Source organism: Onychomys torridus, chromosome 10 (genome assembly GCF_903995425.1).
Source record: "Onychomys torridus chromosome 10, mOncTor1.1, whole genome shotgun sequence".
NCBI lineage: Eukaryota > Metazoa > Chordata > Mammalia > Rodentia > Cricetidae > Onychomys > Onychomys torridus.
The window spans coordinates 44,756,468-44,771,403 of NC_050452.1; the positions used below are offsets into that span (position 1 = coordinate 44,756,468).

The 14,936-nt window shown below is 46.0% G+C and overlaps 2 protein-coding genes across 2 annotated transcripts in view; one reads left to right on the top strand and one right to left on the bottom strand.

Annotated features, from left to right (window-relative positions):
- The first annotated feature begins 86 nt into the window (after window positions 1-86).
- Window positions 87-3,226, top strand: Rpl9 (ribosomal protein L9). Its single transcript, XM_036200898.1, has 8 exons — window positions 87-137; window positions 501-547; window positions 643-758; window positions 1,163-1,258; window positions 2,051-2,183; window positions 2,496-2,576; window positions 2,929-3,043; window positions 3,148-3,226. Exons 2-7 carry the CDS (start codon window positions 502-504, stop codon window positions 3,033-3,035), a joined length of 579 nt encoding a protein of 192 aa, XP_036056791.1. The 5' UTR covers window positions 87-137; window position 501; the 3' UTR covers window positions 3,036-3,043; window positions 3,148-3,226.
- A 4,864-nt stretch (window positions 3,227-8,090) lies between these two features.
- The window catches only part of Klb (klotho beta), a 37,217-nt gene continuing 30,371 nt past the window's right edge, over window positions 8,091-14,936 (bottom strand). The window contains exons 4-5 of the mRNA XM_036200500.1: window positions 11,187-12,330; window positions 8,091-8,482 (exon numbers count right to left, since the gene is read on the bottom strand). Coding sequence (XP_036056393.1) covers window positions 8,091-8,482; window positions 11,187-12,330 — 1,536 coding nt within the window. The remainder of the gene's footprint in view (window positions 8,483-11,186; window positions 12,331-14,936) is intronic.

A 14,936-nucleotide genomic window follows, 5' to 3' on the forward strand; every position in this document is an offset into this window, starting at 1 on the left:
CTGCTCGGCGATGGACTCGTTGAGCCTTAAGCCCCGTCGCGCGCTCGGGACGTAACACGCCGGGGGGCGGGGCGGGCTGACGGATTACAAGAACGTGATGACGAAGGACGTTCTCTCTTTGCCCCAGCTACTGCGAGGTGAGCGGCGAAGGGTCTGTGTACCTGGGGGAATCTGAAGCCATCCTCTCTCGGGGACGCCGGCCGCACGGGCCCGCTGCCTCGAGTCCACGTCCCGACGGTCCCCCCAGCACGACAGGCGTCCCTTGGATTTGGCGGCGCGAGCTGGACGTTGCGTCCCGGGCTCCCAGGCCTAGCCCGGCGGCCGCGGCCCTCCCGCCATGGCGCACCGGGCCGGGCTTCCTAACCTCCCTCCGGGGCCCCTTTGTGTCTTTGCCCCCGGGTTTTCGGCCTGGCGGTTTCCGGTTGGAGCGGAACTCTGCCCCGAGTCTGGTGGGGCGCGGTCCCCGCTCCAGCCTTCTTACCTGCGTGTTTGTGTTGCAGAATGAAGACCATTCTCAGCAATCAGACGGTCGACATTCCAGAGAATGGTAGGGGGCCTGATGCTTTTGCCCTGGCGTCTGCCTTGCATTCTCTTAAGCCTCGGCCTGTGGCCTCACGGGTTCGTCCTCTCTCTCTCTCCTAGTGGACATCACTCTGAAGGGGCGCACAGTCATTGTGAAGGGCCCCCGAGGAACCCTCCGGAGGGACTTCAATCACATCAATGTGGAGCTGAGTCTCCTCGGGAAGAAGAAGAAGAGGGTAAGGACTCCAGTGCTTTCTGATACTCGGGTTGCTTGTTTGCAGGCTAGTTAATCGTAACAGCATGAGGTTTGATGCTTTAGCACCGGGAAGACAGAGGTGGGCAGATCTCTGCCAACTTGAGGCCAGCCGGGTCTACCTAGTGAGCTCCAGGACAGCCAGGGCTACGTGATTGAGACCTTGTTTTAAAAAAAAGAACAAAAACAAAGAACGTTGGCTTTTAACTTTACCAGTAGGGTGCCTGAAGTTACAGGCAAGTTTGCTTTGGTGAAATTATAAAACCAAACCTAATATTGGAAAGCCCGGTATCTAGTATTAATTTTCCAAAATATTATTTAAGTAGTTTTTCAGACTTGAACCTGGGGTGACCCTCATTTTAGTTCTGAAGTCTTGTTGTATTACAGCTCCGCGTTGACAAATGGTGGGGTAACAGGAAGGAACTGGCCACTGTCCGAACCATCTGCAGTCATGTTCAGAACATGATCAAGGGTGTTACACTGGTAAGCCAGCCCATCAGCCTGCTTTTTAATCCTTTGGAAGAAGTTTCTTGGATGTGCTTTGTATGTCTAGTACCAGAATGGGCTGTGGACCCTGATAAGTTAGGCAACTTTTTGTTTGTTTTGTGGGAAAGGGGCATACGATGGATCAAACCTAGGAATTTGCCCGGCAATCATGGTTCAGAATTTTTCTCTTATGTAGTCTGCTATAGTGTATATTTGATTATTGGTTGGTATGTGTGGAACTTCTGCATAGCAAAGGTCTGACTTCTGCATAGCTGATGTCACTATTAGTTCAGAATCTATTCTCCAAAGATAAAGTTGATGCTGAAGGAGTTTGTCTCAAACACATCCTGTACATAACAGGTCTCTTACGTACCTGTTGGGTCATGCTTCCCCGTTCCCATAGTTTCCTTGAAGGACCAGACCTTTTATTAGCTTGATAATCTGAAGTCTGTGGTCTGGTATGTCTAGTAGTAATTCAATAAATCTAGTGCCAAAGATGAGGATCTTGGGCTCTCACTGAAAGAAGCAAGCCAGGATGAGGTAGTAAAACACATGCTTCTTCCAGGAATATTACTACCTAAAGAGACAGTTGCTCCTTTGAAGTAAATGTTAACTGTATGAGACTTGGTGCAGGTCAGGTGTGTTAAGTTTTCAGGTTACAACAAAAGCACCTTAGAGAATTTTAGAGCTGGCCCTGGTGGCGCACAGCTGTGATCTAGGGGAAGCTGGAGAAGGGGGCCGGCCTGAACTGAAAATGTTTTGAGATTGTTCAATATTTATTTAATTCAGGGCTTCCGATACAAGATGAGGTCTGTGTATGCTCACTTCCCCATCAACGTCGTCATTCAGGAGAATGGGTCTTTGGTTGAAATCCGAAATTTCTTGGGCGAAAAATACATCCGCAGGGTTCGGATGAGGACAGGTATGTGTGTGCCTTCAGGAATGGTCAGCTGCTACGGTTCTTTTTCCTTGAGTCCTGGAGTGCTAGTGAAGGTTAGTTCAGAACTGGGTTATGGTAACTGCTAGCTTGAGGTTTATGTCGTTTTTCCTGAAGTCGGAGTAGTTTGTAGGATAAAGCAGCTTTTTGTAGGTGCTGGGAATTGAGTCTGTCACATCTGTAATCGCAGTATATTCAGAAGTCCAATCTAAAGTTGATGGGTTGCATATAGTTTTAAATAAAGTTGTGTTCTGTACGGATCTCGTGTTAATGCTGTTGAATACACACCTCTTTTAGGCGTTGCTTGTTCTGTCTCTCAAGCCCAAAAGGATGAATTAATCCTTGAAGGAAATGATATTGAACTTGTTTCAAATTCAGGTATGTATGCTTATGTCTGTTATCTGGCAAATTTTATCTAAGCCTTAAGGCTGAATGCATGTCTGATTTCTGTTTCAAAGCTTCTGAAAGGTCAAACATCATTCCAGATCTATTCTGTATGTACTGCACTTTATGTCATGAATATGAGGTGGTGGGTATGCAGTTCTAAGTTGATGGGTAGCCTGTGGCTTTGTATCTATTGGGTTGTGTGGCGCTGCACTCCGTTGAGAACTACGGGCAGTGAAGGAGTCTCCTTCCATCATGCAGGCTCCGGGGATTGAGCTCCAGTTGGTTTTTAGACTTGTAAACTTGGCTAGTGAAATAATGGCTCTATGTGCTTCTTCCTATGTAGCGGCTCTGATCCAGCAAGCCACGACAGTTAAAAACAAGGATATCAGAAAGTTTTTAGATGGAATCTATGTGTCTGAAAAGGGAACAGTGCAGCAGGCTGATGAGTAAGACCTCAGGTACGTTCCCATCATCAGTACTTGCCTACTCTGTATATAAAGAACAGAACTTTCTGGGCAGGAATATTGATGAAAGTTTATGTGTATTTTGTTTCCTTTTACAGTTACCCTGCTCCAGAAACAAGATTCTTCATTTAAGTACGATTTGGAGTGTCTTTTGGGACAATAAAAGACTTGTATTAATTTGGTGTATGCATGATCTTTTCTGATTAGTTAGCAAATAGGTCAACTGTTCCTGGAGGAACACAACAGATTTTCTTTCTTCATGGGAACAAGTGGCTTAAAAGAGTAACAAGATACTTCAGGAACACGAGTGTGGTGTCAGTGTCAGGCAGTCGTCCTGGTCAGTGTTCACTGGGCACTTTGGCGGGAAGGTCCTAGAGGTGTTTGACTTTGGCCCAGGCATAATGACTATTTGGTGTGCAGATGTGTCTCAGGAATGGCTGAAAACCCATGATAATCATGGCGGATTCTGTGTAAGTCCTCAGTACTGTCTTGGTTGTAATTCAGTTCTGAGGAGGTTGATGGGAAGATTAGTTATTGAGGGCCAGCATGGATTATATGCATGAAGCAATGAGCAATGAACTTGGGGTTCCTTTGGAACATTGGGGGTAAGTAAGCCTGTGTTTTGTGTAAATTACATCCTACCCACCTGGTGAAGAGTGAACCCAGTGAACACTTGAGTGACTTTCTTGGACAAGTTCTGTCATGGCCTCAATCAAACTCTTGCTTCCACCTACTCAGTGCTAGGATCACAGGCAAGTGCCACCACGCCCAGCTTTGTGTGCGCATGTACATGCAATTGGTATGTTGGCCTACCTATGCTTCCCTATGTGTCTATAGTCACATGTGTCCAGAGGTGTCAGTTCCCCTGGAGCTGGAATTACACAGGGGAGTGATTGTCAACCACTAGATGGAGTTGTGAGAGCTAAACTTTGAAGGAACAGCATTACTTTACATTGCTGGGGGGTGGCGGCAGCGCCCCTTTAATCCCAGCACTCGGGAGGCAAAGGGACCAGGGTAGCCTCAAACTCAGAGATCCACCAGCCTCCCGGGTGCTGGGATTAAAGATGTGTGCCACCATGCCTAACTAGTATATTTAATCCAAGCTAGGTTTGTACATAACTCATACCCAGCTAAATCCTACAAGCTATGCAGTTTTTTGGTTTTTTTTAACTGGCCTCTGGTAGAGGCCTGTCTTTAATCCATGCAGGAAGATCAGGACTTTTGAGGCTATGTGAGAGAGACCCTGTCTCAACCAAGAAAAGGCCAGGTTATAGCTCAGTTGACGGTGCTTTCCTAATTTTAAATAAAGCCCCAGCACTGCATATAGATGTGGCATGTGTCTGTAATCCTAACCTTGCAGAAGGACAAGAGCTTCAAGGCCAGCCTCAGCTACGTATTTGACCAGTTTGGAAGACAAAATTGCCAAACTACCTCCAGCCAGATTGTTCAGTATAAATAATTGACCAGGTTGTTTGGTATAGCGCTAAAGGTTAAAACCTTTAGACACAAGATATTCACCTCATTTCCTAGGGGCTAAACAAACACCTGCTAAGGCAATATTTAAAGACTTAATGAAAGATGGGTTTCGTTGATTATGTAAAATGTGACACATCTTTCTCTGCAGCTACTCAATTAAAGGCTGGTGGTGCATGCCTTTAATCCCAGCACTTGGGTGGCAGAGCCAGGTGGGTCTCTGAGTTCCAGGCCAGCCTGGGCTACAGAGCGAGATCCAGGACAGGCGCAAAAACAACAAAATGTTCCTCAGTAGAGGTTGGGGATTTAGCTCAGTGGTAGAGCGCTTGCCTAGCAAGTGCAAGGCCCTGCGTTCAGTCCTCAGCTCTGGCAAGAAAGAAAACAAAAACAAAAGTTCCTCAGTATCAGCAGTCAAACCAAGGATCATGTGTGTGCTAGGCAAGTACTATGTACCACTGAGTCATATAACCAACCTGTGCCTTGGGAACTCAATGCATTTGCTATCACTAGATCGTGACCTAATGGTTTTCATCTGAGCCTTTAAAATGGGTAACTACACACACACTACCCCCACCCACCAAGTGTGGCAGCATTGGGCTAGGAACTTTACATTTGGGGGACTCAGCAAGGCAAGTGTGGGAGGGAAGGACATGTTCTGTGCTTAGCTTAGTGGGAGCACATTGTTAAGGGAAGGGGCATCCCTGTTACCCCTGCAGTGGAGTCGAGGCAGTCATGGAGTTGGAAACCAGAACTGAACTGGGCAAGATAGTACATATGTAATCCCAGCGCTCTGAGGCTGAGGAAGGAGGATCACTGCCAGCCTCGTCTATATAATGACAACCAGTCAAACCTTAAACACATTACTTGAATTAAGGATTGACTCCAGGTTCTTGGTTACTCCTATTGCTTGCTGCATTTTTCAAGGCTAACATGGAGACTTACAAATTTTAAGTAAGAGGTTAATAAGATGATTTTAAAAAAGCTTACCGACAAAAAAGTTTTCCTGGGTTGGGGATTTAGCTCAGTGGTAGAGGCAAGCGCAAGGCCCTGGGTTGGATCCTCAGCTCAAAAAAAAAAAAGTTTTTCTGGAGTGAATTCCTGTGACTTAAGAAAAACCCAAGTAGGGTTACCTCAGTTGTTCAGAGTACTTGTTGCTCTTGAAGAGGAGTTGGGTTTGATTCCCAGCACCCAGTATGGAGGCTCACAACCATTTGTAACTCCAGTTCCAGGAGAGCTAGTGAACTCTGACCTCCAAAGGCACCAGGTACACATCCATACATATATGCAGGCAAAATACTCAATTCTAGGAAGTCCCCCCCCCAAAAAAAAAAAAAAAACCAAGTGATTCATAGCCTTTCTATCATGGCTAACAATACAAATGTCCAGCCAACTGCGGTGGGCGTCATTGTGCACAGTTCTCAAAGGAGAGTAAAAGATTCTTTGCAAGATCCTCTTAGGAACTATTAAGGAGATAGGCAGGGGGAGTTGGAGTAGTTCTGTGTAGTGAATTCCAAGCCATCCGGGGCTATGCAGTGAGACCCTATGTCAAAAAACCCCAGACCTAAGAACTGCTCAGTGTTTATAAGCATTGGCTGTGTGACAGAGGACCCAGGTTTTGTTTCTAGCACCCACATTTGGCTCATACCCATTAGTACCTCCAGTTGCAGGGGATCTGATGCCTCTTCTGGCTTGCAAGGACACCAGGCATACAAGCAGCACATACATGCACGCAGACAAAACATCCATACACATTTTTAAAAGGAAAAGCCTAAGATTGACAGGGTAGTGGTTATGGGAACCAGAAGTAGAGAAGCAGAGATTTATTGTTAGGTTTGGCTAGTCCAATAGCAGCTTTATTTCTCATCACTTTTGCATGTGCTGTTTCTATGACTTTTGAAAATTAGTGATGATTAATAAGAATTCTGCATCAGGCAGTGGTGGCACATGCCTTTAATCCCAGCACTTAGGAGGCCAGCCTGGTCCACAGAGTGAGTTCCAGGATGGCCAGGGAAAGAGAAACCCTGTTTCCGGTGGGGGTGGGATCCTAATTGTGTCTTAAGTTTGACATCTAACAATAGGTAGATCAGAAGTACAATTAAAATCACCTTACATTTTAGGATGGCTTATTACTAAGGCTCTTTGTGGAAGAGCCACTTTTCTTGGACTCCTGAGTCTGAATTCCTGGAGAGAGTTGACAGTGACTGGATAAGATGGTTATTTACATTAGACTTGAAAGAATGGATGTGGATGGGTACACATTCAAATCATCCCTAGTGTTGGTAATCAAATCGAGAGTAGTTCCTTAAATATGAAAATATCCAAATTGAGATTTACTTAGTGCTAGCCTTAAAAGGTAAAATAAAATTACCTCATTCAAACTAACATGCTAGATTCATCAGAGTCACAGTGCCTTGTTCCAGATATCATAGTTGTATTCAGTACCTATGTGCATAAAAAAGTTATGAAGCTCTAAGGAACAGAGCAGGACTCTTTGACCTTTACCCCTAGTAAAACCTACATCTTTTTAACTTTCCTAATATGCCAAATCTTCTCACCTCAAAATCAGGGGTTAGGGCTTATTATAAAAAGGAAATTGCTATGCTGCAAGGTTAAGTGAGCTTGATCTTCTCAGACGCTTGGGTCTAGTTGTCCATCCTGTAATCTTTCCATGACGTGAGTTATGAAAGCTACTTTTAAAATCAGGAGTCCAAGCTGAGTGTTGTGGGCACCCCTTTAGTCCCAGCACTCTGGAGGCAGAGGCAGGTGGATCTCTGAGTTCAAGACCATCCTTGTCTGCAGAGCAAGTTCTAGGATAGCGAAAGCTACACAAAAATGCCCCGTCTTGAACCTTCCCTCCAATCAGAGATCCAGTAAGATAGCTCACAAAATTGAATGTTTAAGAAATGCCCGGTTTTTGTGTTTGATTTTTTTGAGAAAAGCTAAGATTGGTGTGTTTTAGATCCTACGCTTTAACTACCTATGGACAAACATGATCTGAAGTCCTGCTGTGTTTCTACATTCCATCTGAAGACTGTCTGACCTAAACAGAAGAGCACCTTGTTAGAAGTGACAGCATATGTCACTAGCTGTCCAGTTTAAAGAATAGTTTTATGGGTTGGGGATTAAGAATAGTTTTAGCCAGGCGTGCTGGTGTACACCATTAATCCCAGCACTCAGAAGGGTGAAGCAGGTGGATCTTTGTGAGTTCCAGGACAGCCAGAGCTACACAATAGAGCCTGTTTCAAAAGCAACAACAAAATAGTTTTAAACTTTGAAGTCTAAAACAATAAAATTCCACTTTTTAAAATTAATCCCTTTACCATGAATAGGGATTGCTATTTACAGAAGAGAGCTAGAGAAAAAGCCATGTTTGGGGTCATCCCCAGGATTACTGTCAGGATGAAGCCTTCAGCCCTAAGAACTGAATTCACTGATTGCCAATCCTTAAGGGAATGATTGAACCACACTGAAAGGCATTGATTGTCATCACCTTGGTTATGGCTCTCTCTCACTTTGTAAGTTACCAGTCTAGGGAACTGGAGTGAATCTTTATGTCAGAAATGATAGTTTAGCTAAGAACTCTACTGTGGCCCTTCCTCAATGGTATATTTTGTAAGTTCTTTGCTTTCCGAAATTTTCTTTTCTTTCGATGATGAAAAATGGTGATTGACAGGAGCAGAGCCAGAGTGGAGATGAAGCAACAACCAAAGAAGATGAGTGGTTTCTTCTGGGTGAGATATGAGCAGAGGGTGCACTCCGTGTCCTCTGGAGGCCGACGGCATGCGGGACTGTTGCTGGTCTCAGAGGGGAAGCCACTGCTGCTGATCAACTTGCTGTAAAACTCGACAGAGGACTTAGCTTTGAACTCAGATGTGAACAACCCAAATCTAGGCTTTGATTTCTCTTCGGTCAGTTTGAATGCATAGTAACCTTTGATTTTGACCTTGTCGATGAGGTATGCTAGAACAAACAAACAAACAACAGAAAAGAACATGGTGATCACAAATGGACAGTAAAGTATCTTTGAGTAAGAATTTAGGGGGTGGGGATTTAGCTCAGTGGTAGAGCGCTAGCAAGACCCTGGGTTCGGTCCTCAGCTCCAGCAAAAAAAAAAAAAAAAGAATGTTGTCTACCCTCCTTGTATTTGCTAAGTTTGTTAAGCTTAAGTTATTTGGATAAACTGGGGTGTGTGTGTGTGTGTGTGTGTGTGTGTGTGTGTGTGTGTGTGTGTTAAAAAAAAAAAAAAAAACCGGGCGGCGGTGGCACACACCTTTAATCCCAGCACTGGGGAGGCAGAGGCAGGTGGATCTCTGTAAATTCGAGGCCAGCCTGGTCTACAGAACTAGTCCAGGACAGGCTCCAAAGCTACAGAGAAACCCTGTCTTGAAAAACAAAACAAACAAACAAAAAAGAATTTAGTTTAAGTTTTTGCTGGGTGGTGGTGGCACATGCCTTTAATCCCAGCACTCAGGAGGCAGAGGGAGGCAGATCTCTGAGTTCGAGACCAGCCTGGTCTACAGTGTGAGTTCCAGGAAAGGCACAAAGCTACACAGAGAAACCCTGTCTCGAAAAACAAAACAAAACAAAACAACAACAACAATTAGTTTTTAGGGCTGGAGAGAAGGCTCAGTTAAGAGCACTGACTGCTCTTGCAGAGGACTAAGGTTCAATTCCCAGCACCCATAATGGTGGTTCCCAGCCACCTGGAACTCCAGTCACAGGGGATCTGATGCTCTCTCTTGACCTCCACAGGCTCCAGGCACACAGGTGGCAAACAGATGTGCATGGAGGCAAAATAACCATACACAAAATAAAAATATAAAAAAAAAGAATTTAGTTTTCATTGAAACTAAGGTCAGGTCAATAAAAAGTCAGGAAGTCATGATTTTCATTAAGGTTTTGTTTTGGAGACGGGATCTCGTGTATTCCAGGCTGGCCTCTAACTTCCTACATAAGCTGAAGACAACTGAACTTCTGACCCTCCTACCATGTCCTCCAGAAGGCTGGGATTTCATGCTTTCCCACCATGCCTGGCTTATGTGTGTTAGGGATGTAGCCCGGAGCTTTCTGCATGTGAAACAAACACCATCAACTATGTCCTTAGTCCCTTATTGGCTGTTTCTAATCCAAAAAACATTTTCATATATTGAGCAATCTACTCTAAGGAGGTAATTAGAAATGGCATTTCTGCACAAAGGTAAATTTTTCAGTGGGATGATTCTCCCACCTAAGGAATGATTGAATACATAACATGTTTATTAATAGGACGTTAAGCATCCATTAACATTCTTAAGAGTTTTAATGACCTGAAACACATCTAATGTTTTAAAAGGTGGGGCAAGGGGCTGGAGAGATGGCTCAGGGGTTAAGAACACTGACTGCTTTTCCAGGTCCTGAGTTCAATTCCCAGCAACCACATGGTGGCTCACAACCATCTGTAATGAGATCTGGCACCCTCTTCTGTATACATAATAAATAAATAAATCTTTATAAAAAGAAAAAGTGGGGCAGGTGTGGTTACACATGTCTGCAATCTCAAGTGGAGGCCGCAGAGGCTGGGGAGCAGGAGTTCATGACAAGCCTAGGGTACATGAGACCCTCCGTCTGGAGAGAAAGTCGACTACATGGCTGTTGTGTGTTTCCCTGGTAGGTTGATTGCTTAATGCACATAAAGCCCAGCACCACACTCACAAAAATTAGGGGCTGGAGACGAAGGTCAGTGGTAGAGTTCTTGCCTCATATGCATGAGGTCCTTGGTTAAATCCCCAGCTCCACAAACACTGAAGAGTTAAGGATATGGGGATGTAGCTTCTAGTACAGCCAAATGGACCTGAGTTCAACTCCCCAAACAAGCAAACAAGGTGTGTGCAAAGGTAACAGCTAGAGCTCAATTGTATTAAGAATACCTAAGAAGCACCCTGGAAGTAATCCAAAATTGATTGTGTTTTTCTTGGGAAGTGAAGTTTTAGGTGTTATTTAGGGGAAAAATGCTTTCCAAATTTTCCATAGTGAGTTTATGCCACTTCATAAAAGTCCAGATGTGGTGATCTAGGCTTGTAATCCCACTTCTTGGAACACTGAGGCAGGAGGAGAGGAGTCGGCCTGCATTGGAGGCCAGCCTGGGTGACTGGTTAGACCCTGTCTAAAAACCATTAATGATGAAATTAAAAATTAAGCTGGGCTTGGTGGTGCACGCCTTTAATCCTGACACTCAGTGGGCAGAAGCAGGTGGGTCTCAGTGAGTTTGAGGCCAGCCTGGTCTGCATAGTGGATTCCAAGACAGGACTAAAGAGACTCACTCTCAAAAAAGAAGAAAAAACAAAAAAAAAACAAAAAACCTAGGGCTGGAGAGATGGCTCAGTGGTCCTGAGTTCAATTCCCAGCAACCACATGGTGGCTCACAACCACTTGTAATGAGATCTGGTGCCCTCCCCTGGCCTGCAGGGACACATGCAGGCAGAACACTGTATACATAATAAATAAATAAACCTTTAAAAAAAAAAAAAAAAAAAAAAAAAAACTAAAAAAGGCCTATCATAAGGAGGAAATCCAAATGGTCTGGAGCCACAAGTCTGAGTTGCTGGTGATCTTAGTGCCCAGATTTTCGTTGCTGGCAACTCATATACCTTCCCACCTCACTGTATGTGAGCTCCCCAAACCTCACCTTTCAGCGCCTCCTGGATGTACTTCTCCAAGTAGTACTTTCGGATCCGATCGTTCTCCAGAGCCAGATCATCGATGCCATTGGCTGTGATGTAGATGTCCATGTCCCCGTAGTTCCTCCGGATCCACCCAAGCAGTTTGCGCACTCCCCAGGGCGTTACAGCCAGGCGGCTGGGCGAGCTCAGGCGGGTGATGTCCTGCAGGAACTGGACGTCCCTGTCTGCCACGGAGCGGCTGCTGTTCAGCTGCTTGTGTATCACGAACCTGGTCGTGAAGTGGTTCAGCGCATAGAAGTCGATGGTGCCCTTCACCAGCCTGCTCTCCTGGCCGGTGAAGCGCGGCAGGACTGAGCTGGACAGCCCTCGCTGGTTCTTAGAGGCAATATACTCCTTCATGGCCAATGGGTAGTCCCCAGTCTTGAAGAGCGGATCTGCGAACCAGGCGATGTCAAACTGGAGGAAGCGCTCGGCTGCCTTCCAGTGTGAGTCCACATAGGGGTTGGCAGGTTCTGCCCAGTCGGAATGTAGGGAGAGCGATACGGCCCCACGCTGGACCGGCCTGTACTGCTGGTCGTAGAGGCGCCAGACCTGGGCATGGGCGATCATCAGGTTATGGGCTGCACGGTAGGTGTCATTACTTGTGCGGTTGTACATATCACTCAGCCTATTAGGCTCGTTAATGGTGAGCCAGAGCTTCACCAAGTCCCCCAGTTCCCGGAAGCAGAGCCCTGCGTAGTCCTGGAAGGCCTTGGCCGTGTATGTGTTTAGCCATCCCCCGCTGCTCAGAAGCGGCTCGGGGAGGCCTAGATGGGAGTGGGTGGGGTGGTACAGTGTCACCATGGGGGAGACGCCCAGCTTCAGTCCTTCACTCAGGATGCACCTATAGTACCTTAGCACTTGTCTATTAACTTGAGACAGATTGCCAGTGGGAAGGATGGAGGTCCAGTCCAGAGCAAACTGGTAGTGGGTGACTTTCATCTTGGCCAACATCTCAACTCGCTTTTTGATGCTCACGTAATCTGTGCAATGGGATGGCCTTGTTTTCAGCGTTACTCCATCCACTCGCTGTAGCAATCTGTTGCCAGTGGCGTTCCACACATACAGGTGAGGGTCCATAAACTGTGGGGAGGACACCATGAGCTCCGGCTGTGGGAAGCAAGCACATTCAGGTAAATCAAGCGTGTCTCCTACCATATCCCACCCCCTCAGATCGGGAAGAACTGAGCTTACGAAGCAAGATAAAATAAATTACTTTGTCCTTCATAATGGTCTCTGTGTTCTGGCTGTACTGTTGGTGACGTGGGAGAAGCGCCTTGTCCTAGCCCTTCAAATCTCCAGGGAGACCAGGAAATACAGGGAGGGAGCCACAGAGAGGAGACGGGGAGCAGCTGTTTGAGAAAAGCCTACGAGGCCATTTTCCAGCTCATTTGACCTACAAACCCGGGTTATGTGGCATCTCGCGTGATGGTGTTGAAATGCATCAGGACAGTGGCCTGGCGCCCTCAGTTGAGGGCGGCTATGAAAGCTGGGTTCTAAGTCCTGTCCTCAGCTGATGACAAGGGGGGAAATGAGCTTCTAAAGGACCCACTGAGAGCAGCACTTGCATTCAGAGGAGAGCCAGACCGTCCCTGAAAGACGCTGTGGGAGGGGGTGACAGCAGGCAGTGACCCCTTGCATGCACTGACCACAACTCTCAGCAGTTTGTTTGAAAAGTCCAAGCGGTCGCCTAGAGTAGTGGTCATGTCTATAATCTCGGCTCTCAAGAGGCTGAAGCAGGAGGATTACTACGAGTGTGAGGCCAGCCTGGGCTATATGCAGAGACTACAAGATAAAATAAATAACTTTGTCCTTCACAACGGTCTCTGTGTTCTGGCTATTCTGTTCGTAATATGGGAGAAAACGCCTTCTCCTTCTAACCCTTCAAAAACATGTTTTTAAAGGAAGGAAGGTCCAAGGATAGTCCATTTTCACACCGTATCTCCTCCACCATGTGTTTGTGAGCATGGCACTCGCTCAGCAGCCGAGTATGGAATGTTCTCTCTGTGCAAGGAGCTTCACTTATGAGGGGGAGAAGACAGTGAGATAAAGTCAGATCCTGAAGACTGACTTTGGATCTCCCGGCCTTCTCTGTGTGTGTGTGTGTGTGTGTGTGTGTGTGTGTGTGTGTGTGTGATACCGCCCAGGCTAGCCTTAAACCTATTAAGTACCTTTGGATGACCCGGAACTCCCGCTTCTCTTGTCTCCGTTTCCCAAGTGTTGGGCTTACAGGCATATGCCACCACACCTAGTTAATTCCATGCTAGGGATCAAACCCAGGGCCCTGTGCATGCTAGGCAGGCACTGTACCAACTAAGCTATATCCTCAGGCCTGAATCTCCCTCTTTGAGCTTTGGCTGAACAATCATATGGGGATGGCCCTGTGTCACCCCCCAGGTGCACTGTGGGGAAGGCGGGGTCTCAACTGGAAGCCATCGTAGAAAGGTAAGGTGACTTGGGTTTAGTTCCAGAACAGCCAGGGCTACACAAAGAAACCCAGTCTCAAAAAACTAAGAAAATAAAATAAAACAAAACATGTAAGAAAAACATTTCCGCCAGGCAGTGGTGGCACATGCCTTTAATCCCAGCACTCGGGAGGCAGAGGCAGGCAGATCTCTGTGAGTTCGAGGCCAGCCTGGGCTACAGAGTGAGTTCCAGGAAAGGCGCAAAGCTACACAGAGAAACCCTGTCTCTAAAAAACAAAAAAACAAAAAACAAAAAAAAAAAAGAAAGAAAGAAAGAAAGAAAGAAAGAAAGAAAGAAAGAAAAAGAAAAACATTTCCAAATTCAAGATTAATTCCAGCAAGGAAAAAAATCTGTACTTGGGTTAAAGTACTTTTCCCCCCTGTGGCTGAATTTAAATGCACCAGGAAAACTGATAATTATCCTTTGGTAAATATTTCCCTTCTAATTGTTTTCTCATGTGTCATCTTTCATAGTCTAATTACAAGGTCATATTATTGCCCACTTGCCATCTGCCAACCAGTAATCTAGAACATCAAATGGAGAGAACATTGACCATGTGAGCATGAAGTTCAGTCTGTGCATAATGAATGACCTCAGCAGTCTTCCCAGCTAAGGCCAGCTCCAGTGTTTTGAAAAGTTCAGAACATCCCAGTATTGTTGAAAAGATGTTCAGAAAAGGTCAGTTCATCACAAAACAGGGCAAGATCAAGTAAAACACACTGCACTTTACAGACCCCCCAGAAAACACTAGCTGTGGACAACGCAGGTGGTTATCTGCTAAGAGCCCACATAAAGATGATGCACCCAGGCTGGAGAGATGGCTCAGAGGTTTAGAGCACTGGCTGTTCTTCCAGAGGTTCTGAGTTCAATTCCCAGCACCCACATGGTGGCTCACAGCCATCTGTAATGAGATCTGGTGCCCTCTTCTGGCCTGCAGGGATACATGCAGACAGAACACTGTATACATAATAAATAAATCTTGATGCACCCAAGTGGAAGAGGGCCAGTAGGAGAGTGAGGGATGTGATGGGGAGGTGAATGTGACAGAAGTGCATTTTACATACATGTGAAGGGGTGATACTGAAACACACTAGTGTAATTAACATGTGACAGTAAAAACCATGGGATTCAGGCTGGGGAGATGGCTCAGTGGGTGGAGCACCTACTCGGTAAGCCTGGTGCCCTGAGTTCAATCCCTCGCACCCAGATAGAGGTGGAGAGAAAGAACCAACTCCACAAACTGGTCTTCT